Below are 21,099 nucleotides of genomic sequence, written 5' to 3'. Positions count from 1 at the left end.
CATGCCTTGTTTCAGTTGGTTTGACTGCATATGTGACATTATTTCAGTTATACTTTCTAGCCTTAGCAGTGTTAATGCAGACTAATGTTTGTCCAATTGAATTCCTTAGCAAACGGAGGGTACTTCATTAGCAGAAAATTGCTAGTGTTATTGAAGGGGATGTATACATCTGGAGATTATGTATGGCTAATACACCTGTTGGAAATGGTTATTTTGCCAAGTGTGTTCCAGGTGGAGTCGGAAAATCCACTTGTTTTTGGCATCTTAACAAAACTGGAAATTATATGTTACTAGTAGGAGAAATGGTGCTTCTGATTGTTTATGGGTACCTTTTTATTTGTTGTTACTTTCATTCTGGGGGCAGTTAGTGTCATCTCATAGACCAATCACCAATGTTATTATGGTTGCCTTGTTAAAAGTATGCCAATCCCTCAACAGTTGAATACACCCTTTAAGTTGGTTATCCAGTTTTTATAAAAGGACTTCTGCCTGAGATTACTTTCTTGAGAAATTGGGTGAGCCGATGTCACCTTTTTCTCTTTGTACAACAAATGGTTTCGCAGGTGCTAGTTTAGGATATTTCTCTAAACACTTTTTAGGCGAAGGCAAACTGTTAAAGTCAGCCGTTGGGAGGCTGATCTGGTGTAAAGAATGCACTTGAATACTAGTTTTGAAGCACTGTAGAAATGCAGTTCCAGTTTCGTCTTACTTCAGTTCATTGTTTTAAATAAAGGCTTTTCTGGGTTCAGTTGGTCTAGGTGAGTCCGTTGGTGCATCCTTGGAAGTCTTCACAGAAATTTTCGTTTCTTATGATCAAACGGGTAAATAGTGGAAACAAGCACACAAAGGTCTACCAAACATCCCACAGAATTCAAAATGCTGTCCCGTAAACAACATTGCCCTGGATTGGCATGAATTAACCTTACCCAACATGTATAGACGCCATGGATTGAAGTTTAGGTCATATTTTTCATTTTTTTTCCTGTTGGTCTTGCATCTTACATTTTATCAGGTTCACAGGCGGCAAGAACAAGTACATTGTCGTGATCTTTGACAACTAAGAGTCTTTAATTATATGTAGTGATGTGTGATTGTGAGCTAACCCCCCCCCCCCCCCCACACACACACACACCCAAAAAAAAAAAATTAGCACTTTAAAATTTTACAATTGTAGTCGTTAATTATATGTAGTGATGTGTGATTGTGAGGTTTCTCCCGACTAAATTAGCACACTTAAAATTTTATGTGAATGGAAGTATTCAACAGATGTATCACACATTACTCATATTGTTAGGCGACGGGTGACATCAAACACATAGGTGTTGTAATTTGCGAAATTATTGTGCTGAGTGGAAATGTATTCCTATGGATTTAGTGGATTACAAGATATTAGAACTTGCAAAATGCAAAATTTGGATTTTTTGTGTTGTTTTTGTTGTTTTGGGGGGGGGGGGGGGCGGTGAGGGGAGGAAAAGATTGAGGTCAATAGAGGATATATCACTTTTTCCTCAGATGCTTCCTAAATTGTTCCCAGAAGCCTTAGTAAATCCTCAAAGTTCACTTTTGCGGCTTGACTTGTGATGTTGGTAGATTTCATTGGTAGCTGTAATTGCTGAATTTTTGGGCGCGACGTCAGGATAAAGAAGAGGGCTTAGCTCAGGAACTTTTGACCGATTCATGGAAGAAGTTTGAGGTATTGTGTGTGGCAGGGATGGAACAATGGAAAACCAAGAGTAAATCTTCTTGTGTCATCCTAGGAAAAGCAAAGATTGGCTATCCATTCTTGCACTGAATGCTTAAGATTTTTAGATATTACAATTTGAAGAAATTTGGAAGCAACAATTTGAAGGAGTTTCAAAATTCAAAGGGTGAAATTGAGGAAATTCATGTGTGGATGGCTGGATGGATAGAACCCAATTCTCAGAGCACTGAACTTTGAAATTTGAAGCTGGAATTAAGAATCACAGACAAAGACTAGATTTAACAAACAAGTGGCTTGGTCCAGTTAACGAGAGGCATTTAATTTAATGGCTTCCGAAATATTGGGTTTGTGTGGATAGAATATTATTTGAAATAATTATTGGAGCATTTTTTGTGATGTGATGTATGTAAAATAAAAAAATAGATAAAAATATAAAAAGATGGGTTGAAAAATATACTTATGATGTAAGTTATTATTTGAAAAAACAATAGGTTTGTTTAGGTTAAATGTTTGTTTGGACAGTGAAATTATCCCAAATAATATTTCGCTTGCATCATAAACACATTTCCTAATTCATTTTTTTATATTACCAATCATTTTTTTATCTCGCATATATCACATCACAAAAAGTACTACAGTAATTATTTCAAATAATACTCTATCCAAATCGTGCCTTTTCCTTGGAACATTCATTGATTAGCATATCAAATGGTGAAACAGGCAATCTGTTGAATCCCTAAACTCAGATTGCTATAGCATCAGCAAATCTATTTTGTAAGCTATAGCAGGCACAATATATCAGCATTGCAATTCTTCTTGCCTTTACATAGAGAAGAGTAGGAATAAAGAAACAATACTATGGAACTTCTTCGAACATCTGGATAAATGCGAATACAAACAATGCTATGGACATTCTTCAAGCATCTGAATTAAATTTGCAAACAACTTTTGAGGTCCTACCAGGCTGCATTTGTACTTCGAACAACATATCAGAAAGCACCACCACAGAGCGTTAGTATGTCAAACTTATTGACCTCTACCAAGAAAAGGTCTCATTTCAGACAGACGAGGCTTCTTCCACAAAAGATGTTTCTGCAATTACAGACAAACAATGTCAATTAACAGTGGCAGAAAAGTATTATTTTACACAGGTTAAGTTGCTTCCTCGCAGTCAAACTCAGTGACAGAAAGCGAAAGGCAGGTATATCTTTAAAAAGATCAACAAAAGATGCAGGATTCGCCCAAATTCTGAACTGCTGGAACCAAGCAAATTAGCAAGAATGCGCGGAAGGCATTTATATCAAAAAGCTTCACTTCTAACGGAAACCCTGTCTATCTAGACTATCAGGCAAACAAGAGTCATGTCAACATAGTCTAGATTGATCCTCAAATGCAGTTTTTAGCAACAGTTGCATCTGTTATTTCAGTACATAAACCTATTGAAATGGGATGCAAGGTTATTTCATCAAGGGAAAAGAAAAGAGGATGCAAGATTTCCATGGGCAAACCACATATGAAACTGAGTGGCCTAAGTTGGAAAGGAAGAAAGGAAAGAGACAGAGCAGTAATATGGTGAAGATGTTTGATGGAGTCCACACATAAAAGCAGAAGAATTCTGGAGTAATAAAAGTGGCGAGTCCCTTTAATCCTCACTGCATAGTCTCCAAACAGGAGAATTTTGAATTTACAGTACATGTATGAAAGAAGAAAAGAGGTCCAAATACCAGACAAATCCAACCTCATTCACTAAAGATGGTGGATGACAAGACTTGTGAATCTGAAGTTTTCCCCAATGCTGACATTACTCCTGTTGAAAGTATTATACAGTCTTTTTTAAACTACAATTGGATACTAAACCTTCTAGAATACGATGAAAGCTTCATGGATAGGCAATCGGATATATACGAAGATTTCACTGAATTTACTGTCACTAATTATTTATGATTCCTTGTGCTATTCTCTCCAAGAAAAGTTTATACACAGAATGGACTTTCTTTCACTTCAATTTGTCACACTGTGATCTGTTGTGACGAATGATTGCCAAGATTTTATGCTATTTATATACTTTTAAACTGATCAGTAAAGTTACAGGGGAATTAACTTTTACAACATTTATGGCAGTACACGTACTGATTCACTGATTACACATAATTCAAACTCCTGCATAATGCCCACTAAGCTGCAACATTCATTATCTAATTCAGAAAGTGTGACCAGAAATCTCCATATTACGAGCCTCCATACACATCAAATTCCAGTGTACTAAAGTAGTTATCCTTTACCCAGCTTCAATAAATGCTGATTCATCGCACATTCTATGTCCACCAGTAAGTTCTCAATCAGAAAATTATGCACATTATCACAATGATAGCAAGATACTTAAGATGCAAGGATTGAAATAGAAGTATCCCCCAAGTCTCAAAGCAAACTAGTCCAAGCAGAAATCAAGTACCAGAGGAAGCAAGACATTCATTTTAAAAAAATGAAAAAAATAAAACCTCTCACAAAGGATTTCTCACTCCCAAAGCTACCCATCATTCATGTCTTGTAGATTGATTTGAGTATCCTTCTCCTTTTGGTACCATACATCAGCCTATTGCTACCTGGCATCTGCTAACTGACTTTGTCTTTCAGCAATAAAAAGTTTATTCCATACGATTTGTGTTACAGTATATGAAGTCTTTAGTCATGCCTTTTCTCCAATGGTTGGTTACCACATTTATAGTGTGCTAAAGATGGACATGTACTACTTGGCCTAAGTCGATATTCTGAGGAGATTCATGCTTTTCATAGTCTGAAAATTTTGGGACTTTCCATGGGTTGAAAACTTGAAATTTGGGCTTGGCAACTCTCCATAGGCCAGTTTACGATGCCCAGTCAAGAATTCATTCATCACCACCTTAAACCAGAAAAATCTCATTTTATAAAATTTTAAATTTCTTAATGGGTAGATCTTGTATAATAGAATCATTTCTTTCATCGCTTTAAAAAAAAAAAAAGAATCACTTCTTTCATCTGACATAGATAAAAATCCAACAAACAATCACTTTGAAACTGCTTTCAACTTAAAAAGAGTAACAAATAGAGTTAATGAATAGTAACCGTAAAAGATAAAACACAAGAAGAAGTAGCAGCTGATGTGGAAAGCAAGCTTTTTTTTGAAGAATATAGAAACAAATTTGAATATCAAATGAAGTTTGTGGGCAGCAACCCTTAATATGAAAATGTCCAAAAAAGCAGAAATATTTAGTTACTAACACGAGACATCCTCTGCGTTGCTTTTTCTTCTCCCTTTGTTTCTGTGGCGGCTTGATAACTACCTTAATCGCAGCATCAAAGACTGATTTCACGTTCTGTTATAACATGAAGAGGCACAAGTCACCCAGTTCAGACAAAAGGACAAACAAGCTAAAGAAAAAATTCACAGACAGGCAAGGTAGTGGAAATACCCAGCCAAGAAGAACTCCAGGAAAGAATCTCTATGCACTTAGGTACAGACGATATCTAATTAATAGAATCCCTATAGAAAACCACCACCCATCCAGCAGAAAAAATAAAAAAATTAAAGCAAAAACTGAATCTAGAGAAAACCTCAAGTAAAAAATGATACCATTTATTTCAATTGTTTCAAATACCAAGTACTATGCAACCCTCAAAGTGAGACCCATATAACTAGGAGCCATCTTCCATCACAAGTACAATAGAAGATCTCCCAAGTAAAATTTCAAATGGAAGTTGCGACACACTACTGCCAGCTGAAAAACCTACTATACTCAGACAACTAAAAGAGGAATCAAGTACTTTTGTACAGAACTGTAGTTACTTGTTATGGTTTAGTAAAAATGGCTTCAAGCTATGAGGTTGGACTTCTAGCAATTAGTGATCATTCCTTCACCAGAACTAATCCTAATAGATGCTAAATACTTACTCTGCAGTTAATAATCATGTATACATAAAAACTATCTCTTCACTCTCCTAGTCCAAAAGTCTCAAAATATGGTATCTTCCTTTATATTATATGATGGTTTGGTACAATTGTTATGGCCGAAATTAGAGAATCTCGTTTAAGATGCATAAGCTCTGGGAAGGCAATTGTGTTAAAGAAGAGGAAAATATTCAGAGTAGGTTCACAATGCTAGACAAACTTCATTCTAAAAGGATCCTTTTCTTTTAATACAGTGAGGCTGACAAGCGATAAATTGGCTTATTTAATATGCATAGCCTCATCCAAAAGTAAGTCAGAGTAAAGAAGAATGAAATGTCACCAAACGCCACTCTAGAATCTGATTTGTCTTTTTCAGATAAATTCCTATAGGAATTAACATTAAAAGAAAAAAAGGCTGCTTTACCTACCTGCTGGGTTTTAGAACTGCATTCTATATAGAAGGCAGCACCAATTTGTTTGCGAAGCTCCTCCCCCTAATTGTTTACCAATAATGATCAGTTATTTCATATCAGATTGTACCCAAAAATAGAGAAGCCAATGAGGATAATTATACCTGTGCAGTAGTCACAGGAACTAATCCAGGATGGTCGGCCAAGTAATGTTTATCCTCACGAAGGTCTGCAACCCAATCAAGATGCAATTGTTCACCAAATAATTCTTTTTGCTTTATTACACTTGACTTGCTTCACGAAACATATTGAAAGAATAGAAGACAATAATTTCCTTTTAACACCCAAAATGGATAGAGAAAAGAGGTTTGTTTTGCATTTTAATAATGTATAATATGACATATACAGAAGATACCAACTCTTGGTGTTAAAGAAAGGATCTTCTTCACGTGACATGTGCCAAAGTTTTGACATCATCGATGGGTCTTGACCTTCTACTTTCAGTTTTAGTTAAAGCCTTTCACTTGATAATAGCAAGACTCAAAACTCCAGGGGCTTCCATAAATTCTATCGTTTGATCTAGTTTTCCACTTTTTTCATTCATTACAGCCTCTGAGTTCCTCCAGAAATCTCTTCGCCCATCTATATTTTGGCTGCCTCTATTATACCTAATATGTTCATTTACAGAGGAAGAAAACACAAATCTTCCAGGAAGTAGGTCTATGAGAAAGGGGTTTTTCAATTTCAATAGAAAAAGGCAATTGAATGTGTAATTACCCTTTCAAGCAAAACAGAGGCCCTTGACGGACAAATAGGTGTTATAGGCAGTTATCTCCATTATAGAAAGTCTACTCTTAACAAACTGACGCAGCAAAGTAGCTACAGAAACCAAAGGAGATATTCGCCACTGCAGGACAATAAACTGCTCAAGCCACAGGAGTGACAATTAAGCACAAAACTAATCACCCAAACATCAGACATGTGAAGGAATGCTGCAGAATTGGAGTAGAGTATTTCTGGATTTTACCAAACACTGACTAACTCTGTCCCAGCTTTCCACCGGAGGATGATTAAGGGAATTCTCAACGGTTTTTTTTATAATTTTTACTTGGTTGTTAAATGATTTTCCAAAATAACATTACAAGTATATGGGTAAAATGTGATTGTTTATGAAACGACTAAAATCTTGATAACACAACGATACGAACACCTGGAGACTTTTGAAATTCTTATCTTACCAAGCTTGGTGCCAACCAAAACCACTGGGATTCCAGGCGCAAAATGATGAAGTTCAGGGATCCACTGAAAAAGAAATTTTCATAGAGAGATCAAACTAAAAGTGAATACCTACTGTAATACAGAACTAAGAAAATTGCAAGCAAATCTACCTTTTTAAGGATGTTCTCATAGCTTGCACGACTAACTAAAGAAAATGCCAGGACAAACACATCAGCTCCTCGGTAGCTTAGTGGCCTTAAGCGATTATAGTCCTCTTGCCCTATCAATAAAATTGTAGCAGGCAGTCAGATTTTAAATCAAGTTTGTTGGCTAAGGAACATATTGAACCGAAACTTTCCCAGATGGAAATGATCTTTAGTCAGAAATTGGAAGTAAAGATTGAAACTTTATTAGTACGTCAATTTCCAAATCATACATACCAGCTGTGTCCCAAAGGCCTAAGTTGACAGTGGTGCCTTCGACCACCACATTTGCACTGAAATTATCAAACACTGTCGGTATGTAATCCTGATTCACAGAAAACCTTCAACAACTCAGAAAGAAATGTACAATATAATCAAATTATACAAAAGATGAAAAGAATATTCAATTAGCCGTCATTGCATTCTTTCTCAATTTATTTTCTGCAAATAGGCACAAGTATAAAAAACATGCATTCCAAAAAGCGGAAAACACAGAGCCCAAACAAAAAGAACAACGGAAGAAGCAAACCATGAAACCTACCCACAAAACAGAACTTTTTCCTTCAGTCAGTAAAATCTTAAAAACCACCAAAAAAAAAAAAAAATGCAAAGAAGCTGCAAGCCCATATGCGGAAAAGGGGAAAAGGGTCATACTAAGACAATTCCAAGCATTTGTCACCAATTTCAAGCCATAGAAGATAGAACCCATAAATTTTTTTTCGCTTGTTAAAAGAAGCTAAGAGCTCACAGTGGGAAATTTGTTACTGGTATAGCAAATTAGCATGCAAGTCTTGCCAACAGCACCATCACCCACAGTCACACACTTGATGAATCTTGAAGCACTTGTAGCCATTTGGACATCAAAATTTTCAAACTTTAAAGAAGCAGAAAGGCCTTGAGAATTGATAATACTAATCAAATGAAGAGGAAGAAAACACAGAAAAGGACAAAAGGGATGATGTTTATGGTGGTTGAGTGGGTGATGACTGATGGATGGCCAGGTTTTTTTTTTTTTTTTTTTTCCCTTTGGGCTTTATGAAACAAGAACACAGAGAAAAGAGAGAGTAGGAAAAGAGTGAAAAAAGAGCATGAGCATAGGTGTGTAGGTCACATGATTCTCACAGGGTCACTGTCTTGCGGTTGGCTGTCGCACATCTGTGACTCTGGTCCTCAAAGATTGAATATCTAGTTTCTAAAAATTCATTTAAAATCAAATTTAGTGCCTAAGGTTTCCAATTTACATTGAGAAAAGTCCAATTGACAAAATCTAAGTTACTAACTTCCTATTACACTAATTCACCAAAAAAAAAAAATTCCTATTACACATGGTGAGAAATTACAAGAAAATTATATGCACTTTAGTCAATATTATATAACAAATACACTTATATAATAGCCCTAACAATAGATATACATCTCTTTTTTTTTTTTTTTCACTTTTGTATAGGAAAGAGATGTAAGATTTAAAAAATAGGGAGGGGAAAGAGGGATTTGAACCCAGAATTTATAATTCTTGGACCCCCAACCAACTCTCAAAAACGATTCAGGAATTAAGAAAAAAAAATTTATTCTTAGGGTGGTAAATATCACAGTTCCAAGTTGATAATCATTGAGTGTGTTCTTGTTTAGAAAATTTATTAGAATGTTATTTTGTCGTGTAATATATGTGCAATAAAAAATAGATTGAAAAAACATATTCATGATATAAGAAACAGTTTTAACTTGTGTTTACTATTTTGTAATGTTCATATTTGACAATTGCCTAAATTATATGAACTTTACAGAGAAATTAGACTTCTAGAGTTCTTGTTCTCACTAAAACATTGGGGACTGCTAGCAAATTTTTTTTTTTTTTTATAAAAAATTGGGGACTATTTATGTGTATTGCACATTCAGGACCAAAATTACTTGATCCTTTTTTATTTTCTTTTTGGCTTTGGGCTAATTTTATTTTTAAAAGTAGGGTCTTATTTTCAGTTATTTTAATTGAATACATATATACTTTGACAGTTTTATAGGGCCGGTGTAATTGTAAAATAAAGTATAAACAGACATAGAAAGTTGCATTCTTTATGAGTATATTGGCTGAGATATTGATTTCTGATTAATTACAGCGGTGGGGAGAGAGAAATGAATAAACCGGCCGTCTTAAATACTCCCAGAAAAAGTAAGAGGATTTTGTACACTACAGGGTTTTTCCAAAAAAAAAAAAAAAAAGAGAAGGGATTGGCACTTTTTGCTTGGCTTCTCTATTTTATAGCTTTCATTTGAGTGAGCCTGCAGGTAGAAAAAGCTTAGAACAATGGCAACAACTAATTTAATTAAATGAGCCTTGACTTGGTATGAGAAGTTAGAAGAACAAACATGTGAAACAAAACTTAAAAGAACACACTGTTGATCAAAGAAAATTTGAATCTAATTGTTTTGATGCTTTTTTTTATTTTTTTTGAGTTTTCTAACGGGTGCCTAACGGATATTCGTTAAAACACTAACATTCCAGCCAACCTATCATGTATACACACACTAACAATTATTATATTCCCTTGCATTTATATACTTTTCATAATTAATTAATTTACATTTATATGCTTTTCTTAATTAATCTTATATTTCTAAAAATTTAGCACTTAAAATACATTTTAATCCTTTTCTACGGGCACTCGTTAGATAGATTCTTTTTTTTTTCTTTGCTTTAACTTCTCTCCATCTCTGTGCTGTAATGAATATAATATTTCTTAGTTTAATTTAATCAATAATAATCAAAATGGCTCAAGTTATCCATGAAAAAAGCAACACATTAACACATTGTTACTCTAGCTCTACCCCCCCCCCCCTCTTTTTTTTTGGTTGCAAGAAGAAGGGGGAAGTGGATTTTTTTTATAAAAAAAAATAGGGTAAAACCCTTGTCCTTAGATACATCTTGAGATTACCTGATAAATTTTTAATCATGGCTTATGAAGCATTTGACTGTAAGAGTTAGTTCAAGTGGTAAAACGTAACCTTTTCTTCTTTTGAGTAATGCATCAAAGAAATAAATGCGTTAACGAAAGAAAAGTCAAAGAAAAGAAAAGAAGAGCATCGCTCATATGCCTAGAGTAACTTTCAGCGAAAGGTTTGAAGACAAAAATTTGGAGAAACTTTTCATTTGGCATGGCGCATTTCTTTTCGTAATATCTATAGAATAAGCATTGTGACCTACCTATTTTTTTAAAAAAAAATTCATTGAAATACGATTTTTTATTCAATAGGGTGTATCCTATACTTTGAGGAGTACAGCGCAATTCACTTTACATAAATTTTCTTATCAGTACAAAATTCACCACTAATACAAGAGTAAATCTTATATACATTGACAGTGTATATACTATCACCGTTTGATTTATGACATATGTGCAAAAGTTGAATTCAAATTTAAATTTCATATAATTGTTATTCATCAAATACTGACATGGTATATACTGTTAATATAGAAAAAAGATTAATCCATGATATAAATCTCTTTGAATCAAATCTTCCTAGGATAATCGCTGGAATACTTCAAATTTAATTTCTTAGGCTACACATTAGATTCTAAAATGGGACAAGCTAGAGCCCGCCCTTGTCCTCCTCTCATTACTAGTGTTGATTGATAAAATTTCATTTTTGCATGATGTTGTTGTCTTGAAAATATTTGTGGAAAAAAAAAAAAACAAGTTGAGCACATGCATGTTGCAAACTGCTTTTATTTGATTATTTGTCAAACAACAGCAAAGGCCCACACACAAATAGACTTCAAAGCTTATCTTGATATTTCTTGGGACCACAGGAATATTTTTTTTTTTTTTTTTTTTTTTGCGAATTTTTGGCTCATCAAACTTGATTATGGGACCAATTGTACGAGGCAATAACATAGATATACGCTCGTCTAAGAGCACATACATTTGCTCGGCTTATTTCTGTTGTTCCCTAGTAGAGAAAATGCTGCTAAATTTCACTTTTCTTTCACCTAATATAGAGTAAAGTTAAATACAGTGTAGGGGAGGGTTGGGTTGGGCGGTACGGGAGAAGGGAGTGTAAGTGAGAGGTCTCGATTCGAGTCTTTCTGCTTACACTAAAAAAAAAAAAAGTTAAATACAGTGTAGATGCTCGAGCATTATAGGTTCTTGAATCTTAAAGTTCTTTTACAGTTGGTTATCCAATTTAAAGATATACTAAATGGTGCTATGTAATCTTGATTGGTTTGAACTATTTTGATCAAATGAAGAAGAAAAAATAAACAAAATTTGCAGGTAAATATAATATATTTTTTTTCTTTCAACTCAAAACTCAAAAGATTTTACTTCTTATTTTTGCATTGGGATTGTGGATTGGTTAAAACAGACAACTTAAGGAGTAGTTTTGTACTTAAAATGGAGATGAAGGAATGTGTATTTGTATTGGAGGAAATTTGAGTTTTGATTTACGTATTTGTAATTAGGGCATTGGTCAGATAAGATGGTTCTGATTCTCTAAGAGCCTCTACAATTACAACTGATGATGTACCCTACGGTGTAGATACTAGCAGAACAAATTTAAGCACAAAAGAATAAATATAGACACTAATACCAGCTTTTGGGCATAAATTTCCACAAATGAGAAAATTTGCTAAGTTTTTGCATATTATTGTGTTGGTGTCTACATTTATTATTTTAGTACTTACATTGCAATTACCACTAGCAATTGTAGAGGCCCTTCATCTGATTTTGACAAGACTATAAATAATTAAAAACTTAAACCACATTTAATTATGAATCTTAAAAAAAAAAAAAAAAAAAGAAGTTGGGTAGAAGAATTACATATTTTATTAAAATCAATAACCAATAGGTAGGATTTATATATAAAGACCTAGTTTGCATCTAAGACAGCCAAAAAGCTTAGGTAATGCTATGCTAGGACAATGATTCAGGCGTGGGCCAACCAATAGCATAAGTAAAGATTAAGCAAAATGATAAAAGTGAGTTTAATTATTGCTACAAATTAAAAAGAAGAACAAAAGATTGAGTATAACTTTGCCTAATGATGTGCCAGGAATCTTAGGCCCCTTGAACACGGTCTGAGTATTGATTGAAGCCAGTGCAAAAGTTAACTACAAAACAAACAACAAAAATTGAAATAATGGTTAATCTCTTTCTCACATCATTGAAAATTCTAGAATAATATTCTCAAATTGTCATCATAGATTCAACCCTCTCCCTTCTTCTCTTTTATCCACAGTAACCTTTTCGTTGTGTTTTTTCCTTTTGTTTTTAACTTTCTCCTGACAACTAAGAGCAAACTATATCTTCTATGGCATCTGTTCGTTATCTTTGTGAGATGCAATACTCATTTTTTCAGTATACCTTTAGGTTAAAATTCACGATTGGATGATTGTAAATGATTTTTTGGTTCTTAGATTAAGTTAAGTGTGATAAGTTCACTTGGTATAATATTTTTGTTCAATAAATAATAGGGTTATTATCACTTTACCCCCTTAAACTCTATCACTACTATCAATTTACCCCATAACGTTATTTTTTAGTCACTTCACCCACAAAGATAATTCAACTCAACATATTAAGAAATTTTGGATAAAAGTACCCTTTTCTTATATATCGTTACTACATTGGTATTCTCACTCTATCTCTTTAAATTATAGTAATACAACCGTTTTAATCCCTAACATTATTTTATAGGTATTTTACCTCATTTTTAGTATGGTAAAATTTTTTTAAATGTATTTACCCTTTTTATATATAATTAAAAATAAAAAAGTTGGAATGGTTATTCTTCCTTTTGTTTTCCCTTTAAGAGATCCAAAAACATAAAAATAAAAGGATTTTCTCAAATTTTTTTTACACTTAATAATATTGGAAAAAAAAGATAGGAGAGAAGGAAATAGAAAATTAGATTTTACAAAGAAAGAAAATAAAGAAGAGTCTAACATTATCATATTACTTTAAAGTTATCAGGATTAGAATTGGTATTTGATGGTAAATAGAAAAGTAAAATAATTTTAAAATAATAAAAAATATTTAATTCTTTCTTATTTGTATTTTTTTAAAAAAATAATTGAGCACACAGACACATTCTCTCTATCTCTCCCTCTCTCTCCCTCCTGCTCTCTCTCCCCATCTTTTATATATTTTTTCAATATTAATAAGATTGCTAAGAAAAAAGAGATTAATATTTTGACTTTTTTTCTTAGTACTAAAAAAGAGAAGAGCCACTCTAAATTTTTTATTATTTTTTATTATACAAAAATGAGGTACTTTGTTCTAAAGTTTTTTAATTTGTTAAGTTGGTTTAATGGTAGGATAAATTATCAAAAAAATAACTCTATGGAGTAAATCGATAATGAGATTATAATTTATGGGGGTAAAGTGATAATAATTATAAAGGCTAAACATGTCTTCTCATTTTAATTAACAAATTCCGTTAAGTTTGACTGTTAGTCTCGAGGGTAAAGTGACTAAAAGATAATGTTAAGGGGAAAATTGATAATGATACCAAATATTAAGGGTGTAAAGTAACAATAATCCTAAATAATATAATACTGCACATGTAGTATTTGTTCACGTCATTTAACCAATTATTGGGGGAGGATGGGCTTGATGGTTCAAGAGGAGGGACTCTACATGCGAGATTTCGGAGTCAAATTCTCTCATTTACCCTAAAAAAAAGAGGATTAATCACATATAATGCCCTTAAAGTATACCTTATTTTTCAGTTTACCCTCTAACTTTTAATTTTGCTCACTTAGCCCCCTATAGGACAAAATTGCTCTTGCATTATTTTGACTTTTTATTTATCTTGTTTTCCTTTCTTTTATTTCTTTTTCTCTTTCTTCTTTATTTAATTCTTCCTCTTTCTCATAAAAATCTTCACCTTAATGATTGAAATTGAAAAAAGAGGAATTGCAGAGATCTATTTTCTTCTTAAATGATTAAAAAAAACATTCAAATCACTTTCCTAAAATACAATTTTTTTAACCTTTCAATTCTTTTAATTTTGGATTTTCCTCTTTTCTTTCTAGTTTCTTATTTTATTCTCAAGAAAATATCATAAGATGAAATTGTTTTCCTTTCTTTTATTTCTTTTTCTCTTTCTTCTCTCTTTCATCATTCCCAGTAAAAAATTCCATTTCAACGAAAATTTTTTATTTGAGTTTGTAATTGCATATTCCTGGGTAAAGGTTTAAAAGGCATCAAAAATTAATTTTGATTTTTTGTATGAGGCCACGTGTCACAAATTTCAATTGATGATTATTAATTAGGTCACAATTTCATTTTAAGATATTTTCTTGGGAATAAAATGAGAAACTAGAAAGGAAAGAGGAAAACCCAAAATTAAAAGAATTGAAAGGCTTAAAAAATTGTATTTTAGAAAAGTGATTTAAATATTTTTTTAATCATTTAAGGAGAAGATAGATTTCTACAATTCCTCTTTTTTAATTTTAATCATTAAGGTGAAGATTTTTGTGGGAAAGAGAAAGAATTAAATAAAGAAGAAAGAGAAAAAGAAATAAAAGAAAGGAAAACGCGGTAAATGAAAAGTCAAAATAATGCAAAGGTAATTTTGTCCTATAAGAGGTTAAGTGAGCAAAATTAAAGGTTAGGGGGTTAACTGAAAAATAGGGTATACCTTAAGGAGATTAAATGTGATTAACCCAAAAAAAATATTGATGTAAAATTACAAACTAAATTACCATGTAAAATTCAGATCGTTTCTGTGGACAAATTGCGCTCCACGGTTATGTTATGCGCACATGAGAGGATGCGTCTGACGCATTCTCCAATCCATGATGAAGCAACAATTACTTTAGAACAAGATGACGCTAAAGAAGGGTTCGACAAATCGAAAAATGCTTTGATTGGATATTTCATGGATACCAGTGGCGGATTTAGGATTTGTGGCCAGCAAGGGCATAGGGTACAAGATCATATCTGTGCGAAGAGGGATTTGGTTTAAGATTATGTACCTATTTTCAGTTTTTGTTCTTTAGACTTATCAATTTTGCATTTTAACGGCACTGGCAAAATTGTGCCATAAAGGCCACGTTGGGAAGAAATTGGTGTATTATAAATTCAGTTTTTGTTCTCACTCAATTCTCTTTCTTCTCCCTAACATTCTTCACTCTTTTCAAACAAAACAACAGCTTACTCTACGAGAGGAGGGGGGCCATTTAATCCCTCTTCCTCCTCCCAACGATTTCTTTTTATTTTTTTTCCAAACAATAACAGTGCCGAACGATTTCTTTTTATGTTCCTAAGTAATAAAGTATCTTCAAAATTTCTAATGAGGGTATTGTTCTCTTTTAAGGTTTCCTAGTCAGAGATTTCTTTTCTCCTAAAATTTTTTTAGTGAGAGTTTCTTCTCTCGTAGGGTTTCTAGTGAAAATTTTCTCTTATTTTTATGCTTTTTTTGTTCTTTTTTTCTTTGCCTAATCTCAATTTTTCATATCTATTTGTCAAATTTGAAAATGTTGAGTCTATTTTGTTAGATTTCAACTTCATATGTTTAAAGCAGTTAAATAGCAGATTTGGAGGGAAAAGACGTGCACAAATATTCGTTGGTTGAAGAGACTGATATCTTTTGGATTACATTGAAAATTATATTTGTAATTTCTCAGATCTGATGTATCTATAGTTCATTTAGATTTTGTTATTTTTGTGACATGTTTGATGATGTAATTTCTGCCATTAGTCTAGATCTCATAAATAAAATCATTATTTTTACCCAAAAAAGAACGTTAATGTAATAAGAGACGAGGACTTTTTAAAATATTAGGGGCAATGTGAAAGGAAAAGGGTGGGGTTTTATTTTGATTGAAGATTATTTAACAAATTTTGTTAGAATAATACACTAGTACTTTTTTTGTGATACAATATCTAAAACTATAATATAAGAACCAATTGGTTCTACTGTAACTTCTTCGGGCATTGCCACGTGGCACGATGGGAGGTGAAGTTTTCATTCCTTTTACTGCCTTGACCTTTCTTCTGCCATTATAAGAATCCAAACGGACTACAAATTTTGAGCCATGGAATAATGATATGACTAGGCTTGGTGTCCCGCGGCTTCCGCGGGGTGTCCATTATTAAATATATTAGGGTAATGAAAGATTTATTTAATAGTATAGATTTATAGTATTTTGTATGATAATGGAGTTGGAAGAGTGGATGGAGTATTGATATATTGGATTGATTTATTTATAAATAAATATAGTAAAATTGATTTGATTAATAGAATTTGAATAAATAAAGGATAATATTGATTTTGAGAGCTGAGAGATTTGATATATTAATAGTTTATTGATGAATGGATATTATTAAAGGTAAGGTCACGTGTATAAATTTTTATGTAAGAAATAAAAATTATTGGATATGAAAATTATAGAGTTTAATTAGTGGAATTTGTGGTAGAATTTTTTAATATTTATTGTTTAATGTTTATATGAGTTATTTTATGTTACTTAAAGTTGGAGTGAATTTTGTATTAATATGAAGTTATAGGTATATGATATATTTTGTGATATGTATGTATGTATGTATGTATTTATGTATATGTGTGTGTGTGTGTGTTTAGTATTTTATTTTAGGTGATAGAATAGTTTAAATTTTTGTAGTGTCTATATATTTTGTGGTTTTGTTTGTTTATTTTATATTTATTTATTTGTTTATGTGTGTGTACATATATATATATATATATATATATATATATATATATGTAATGTAAGATTCATTCAATAATTGATATTTAGAGTGGATGGAAATATTAGTTAAAATAATGAAATGTAAATTATTTTTTTAAAATTTAAGGTAAATGAATAATTTGGTATAATTTGGATATGTTTATTTTTATATTGTTATATATAACTGGATGGAAAATAGAGAGAATTTAAGGGATATATAGCTGGTATACGTAAGAAAGTACAAGGGAGATGGTTAATTATGATTGTTGGATAAAGTCTCTACTGAAGAGCTGGATATCATAGTTGTTTTCATTGAGCAGGGTAAAGAGGATGACACTTCCTTCGTGCAGGATGTGTTTTTGTGTGAACTTTGGCCAGCCTTTTGTTATTTCTATTCCTTCGACCTGGAAGATCCATCGAGTTTTAGCATGATAGCAGTTGATGATTCCTATGTCATTTGTTTGTATGTGCGAAGGTATATCGGCAATAAGTACCTGAGATAGAAAATAGGGGAAAAATGGAACTGAATATGAAATGATAGGAGTAGTATGTTGTATGTATTATATTGAATGGAATGTAATTTGTATGAAACTAACCAGAGATTCGAGATCGTTTGGTGTTAGCATTATATAAAATGAGAAATGGGTCCTTAGTCTCTCATGTTCGGTGTATAGTTTTGTAGTTATAAGAAATGGAAGAGTCAGTGTGTTTTGTAACAAAGAGGTAAGGTTGTTTTATAGAAAAGGAATTGCTTACTGCATCCAGTGGATGACTGTGAATGATTGAGAAGGATGTTCCATTCATGACAAGCTAAGCAGTTATTTTGATTATAGATGGCAACTCTGAAGACCATACATCCTATGTGCAAAAATCGAAGAATGGAGTGATGTTGCAGATTGTGGTCTTGTATGAATTTGTTCCATCTAGATAGTTGAAAGCTGGTATCCAGTTTGATGAACCATGTGCGATTTCCATTTCGTATAATCACTGTGTTTGTCCAGTAGTTTCTTAAATGTGGATAAAACGATGGATTGATTCTCTGCAATGAATATAATTGGTTATAGTATAAAATGTGTAGAAATTAAGATGTATAAGTATGAGGCATATTAGTTTACTAATCCTTCTGGGAATGCTTGGTTATATTCAATGAGAAATGAGGGTGGCGGTGAACCTGAGATTGTGATAGATGGATATTTTATTGTTGGTTAGTGAAAAATAAATGGGCTATTTATTAGTGAATAGGGAGTTAAATATACAATTTTTGAATATAAAAAGAAGAAACTTACTTGATATCAATTCTATTGGTGGATAGTCGGATATGAACGATGCAAGCCAATTTGCAGCATTGAAGTGTGACGACCAATGTTGAAGAGGAGGATCAATGAATCTGGAACCTATAGCTCTTTTGAAGTTGGGACTTATTTCATATGTAAAGATGTTATTGGATGTTGGGGTGGCTTGGATTACTTGAAGTGCTTGTCCATTAATAGTATGAAGGTAAAATAAGCAAGCTATCAAGTGATCATTTTCTTCTATTGTTTCTATTGTCCAATCTATAATAGTTGGTATTGCCATGAGTTTTTTTGGGATTTTGGGGTTTTGGTTATGGGTATTGATTATATTTATAGTGATTGTTATTGGTGTATAATACATTATGTAAGTGATGTACTTTTTGTGTTAGCTGGATATGTTTTTATGTGTTAGTTGTCAGACATGTGAAGACACAGTAATATGTTAAAAGAAAATAGGAATTTTTTATTTTGTGTTGGTAGTATTGTGATGAAACTGTTGTCATGTGAATAGATAGTTATGGTCAGATGCATCAGACGTATTGGAGGTAAGAAAACTGATAAGCTAATATAAGTAGGGTGCTATATTGATCATGGAGTTTTACATGTGGTTCATGCACTATCAAACAAAAATATATGTTGCTTTTTTTGCTTTAGTTTGTACATAAAGCACATGACAACAAAATATGATTGATAGCTGCAGGGAATCAAAAGTATGGATATGGATGGACAGTTGGCTGGAGGCAGTTCTTTGAAGACCGTGTGATTGTTGAGATAGTGGAATTCATGTGATCTTCTGATCTTTAGATTCCTTGTCAAATTGTTCATCTAAACTGCGTTTGGCAGATGGTGGTGCTATTGGAGTGTCAGATTTAGGAAAACCAGTCGTTTGAGATGTAGAAGATCCAGCTGAAGTAGTGTTTTTGTAAATTGAAGAGGGAGTGACAGAAGGTGCAGACTGATCAGTTGGAGTGGTTGGGGTTATAAGTTCCTGAGATGGAGCTATTGTGTGAATCAATTCTTCTGCTTCTGATTCTGGTGTTTTTTGCTCAATTATGTGCTGGAGAAGAGGATGGACTGATGATTTATCAGGAAGAAAAGCTGTGAGAAAATAGAGGGGTGTAAATTGTCTATGAGATGGTAGATATGATCTTATCTCACAAAGCAATGGTTGCTGCTGAATCCTTTCATTGATAACATTAATAGCAATTGGGATTTTCTGCATTATTGAAAAGAAATGTATACTGAGTAATGAAAAAAAATGAAGCATATCAAACATTTTGTTTATAAATAATAATGATTTGATAGATACCTGGATATATCTGTCATAGATTTCAGCAGTAGTCATGTCAAGGAGAGTTTCTACATATTTTTCTTCAACAGTAACAGTTAGGTAGCCGGTGTCATCGTGTATGTTGAGCTGGAGCTTTGCTCTGTAAAAGTGAGAAGAATGAGATTGAGATGGTGTGTATTGGAAGCAATGTAAAAGAACAGTTATGTAATTGATTCAAGTGAAATGGATACTTTGGTTTTGGCTTTCTGTCCTTTGTTTCATAGAAGCTGCACTCAAATTCAATATCCATCATTGCTCCTGTTGATTTGCTACATGTAGCACAGCTAGGAACAAAAAATTTCTGCTCAAAGTTGGCTATCAATGGAGTTCCTTTGATCCAAAAGTTTTTGATCTATTTAAAGGCAAAAAAGTTACAAATCATGATTTTTGTAAGTAAATTATTTATGGAAATTTTTGTAGCAGAGCATGGAATAAAAAAAATGTATTTTACCAGTTCTGAAGAGCCAAGAATTTGTGAGATTGGCCTTATTTGAGTGTGCACTGGAGCAACCACTTTTTGATTTATTTTTTCATAGAGCCTTTGACTGATGACTTTTTCAATATATGCTTTATTTTCGTCACACCTGTGATATTTGTGGAATTTTTTGGAATGGTTATATTTATTTGTGAATGTCAAAGTATTTGTGCCTAAGAGTAGGAAATAAAGGGATACATACCAAACTTGGAGTGAAGCTGCCTCGTGTAGTGGTGGATCAGTGACAATTGTGCTATTGGGACGAGTAGCAATGTCAATTCCTTGAGTTGTTTGTTTGTAAAGAGGTAAAAAGAAGATAAAAGAAGGCATTTGATTAGATAAATGATTTTGTATGAGTTAATTAAGTTATGATTTTAATGAAAAGTAGTATATTAACCATGATATGTTGTGATCTTTGGCCGGACAAGCAGAACTATTGGACATGTGTGAATAATATTCATGAGCTGAATTCCTTCAATATAAACATATGGTTCCCATGTCGCGCCCCATTTTTTGGCGATGAAAATAAAAATAAAGTGCGAAATTTATAAAAGATGTGATTTTATTTTAAAACAAGTTAAAAGGGACCTAAAATGGGACTTTAAAAATGCGACAATTTGGGTCCAAAAATTTAGTCTAAAAGGGTTTTTTAGAAAAAATAGAAGTCGCTACTTGGTATAGAGTTTTGGTGTACCAAGTCACCCAAAAAAATATTTTTTGACAAAAAATAAAATAAATTAAAACCCTTTTTGACAACTCCAAGTCTTTGAAAACAAGAGAAAATGAGTTCGGGAGTCACGATTGAAGAAAGGGAAGGCAAAGGTTCAATTGACTCAAACCTAAGGCACCCTTTCAA

The 21,099-nt window shown here is 32.7% G+C and overlaps 1 protein-coding gene across 3 annotated transcripts; it reads right to left on the bottom strand.

The window, feature by feature from the left end:
- Positions 1-2,376: 2,376 nt before the first annotated feature.
- LOC113739947 (rac-like GTP-binding protein 3) lies at positions 2,377-8,548 on the bottom strand. Of its 3 annotated transcripts, XM_027267380.2 has the most exons (9): positions 8,207-8,528; positions 7,696-7,783; positions 7,426-7,535; positions 7,276-7,339; positions 6,202-6,266; positions 6,056-6,121; positions 4,961-5,055; positions 3,441-3,509; positions 2,637-2,794 (listed from the first exon to the last, which is right to left on the bottom strand). In XM_027267380.2, the coding sequence occupies exons 1-8, from the start codon at positions 8,309-8,311 to the stop codon at positions 3,449-3,451; spliced, it is 654 nt and encodes a 217-aa protein (XP_027123181.1). In that variant the 5' UTR covers positions 8,312-8,528; the 3' UTR covers positions 2,637-2,794; positions 3,441-3,448. The 3 variants fall into 3 exon arrangements, with proteins under 3 accessions (XP_027123182.1, XP_071902224.1, XP_027123181.1); XM_027267381.2 differs by lacking the exon at positions 3,441-3,509 and having other exon boundaries at positions 2,377-2,794; positions 8,207-8,548; XM_072046123.1 differs by lacking the exons at positions 3,441-3,509; positions 4,961-5,055 and having other exon boundaries at positions 2,473-2,794; positions 8,207-8,457.
- Between the last annotated feature and the right edge of the window lie 12,551 nt (positions 8,549-21,099).

This window comes from Coffea arabica, chromosome 4c, assembly GCF_036785885.1.
Source record: "Coffea arabica cultivar ET-39 chromosome 4c, Coffea Arabica ET-39 HiFi, whole genome shotgun sequence".
NCBI lineage: Eukaryota > Viridiplantae > Streptophyta > Magnoliopsida > Gentianales > Rubiaceae > Coffea > Coffea arabica.
This window is presented reverse-complemented; position numbering and strand designations above follow the sequence as displayed.

What these genes read in the sequence shown, in the direction of transcription:
- LOC113739947 (XM_027267380.2), bottom strand. Translation starts at nt 8,311, where the DNA reads ATGGCTACAAGTGCTTCAAGATTCATCAAGTGTGTGACTGTGGGTGAT. An exon ending in TTCCTGTGACTACTGCACAG is followed by an intron (nt 6,122 to 6,201) that starts GTATAATTATCC and finishes GTAAACAATTAG; the next exon opens with GGGGAGGAGCTTCGCAAACA. An exon ending in GCAGTTCTAAAACCCAGCAG is followed by an intron (nt 5,056 to 6,055) that starts GTAGGTAAAGCA and finishes ATGTTATAACAG; the next exon opens with AACGTGAAATCAGTCTTTGA.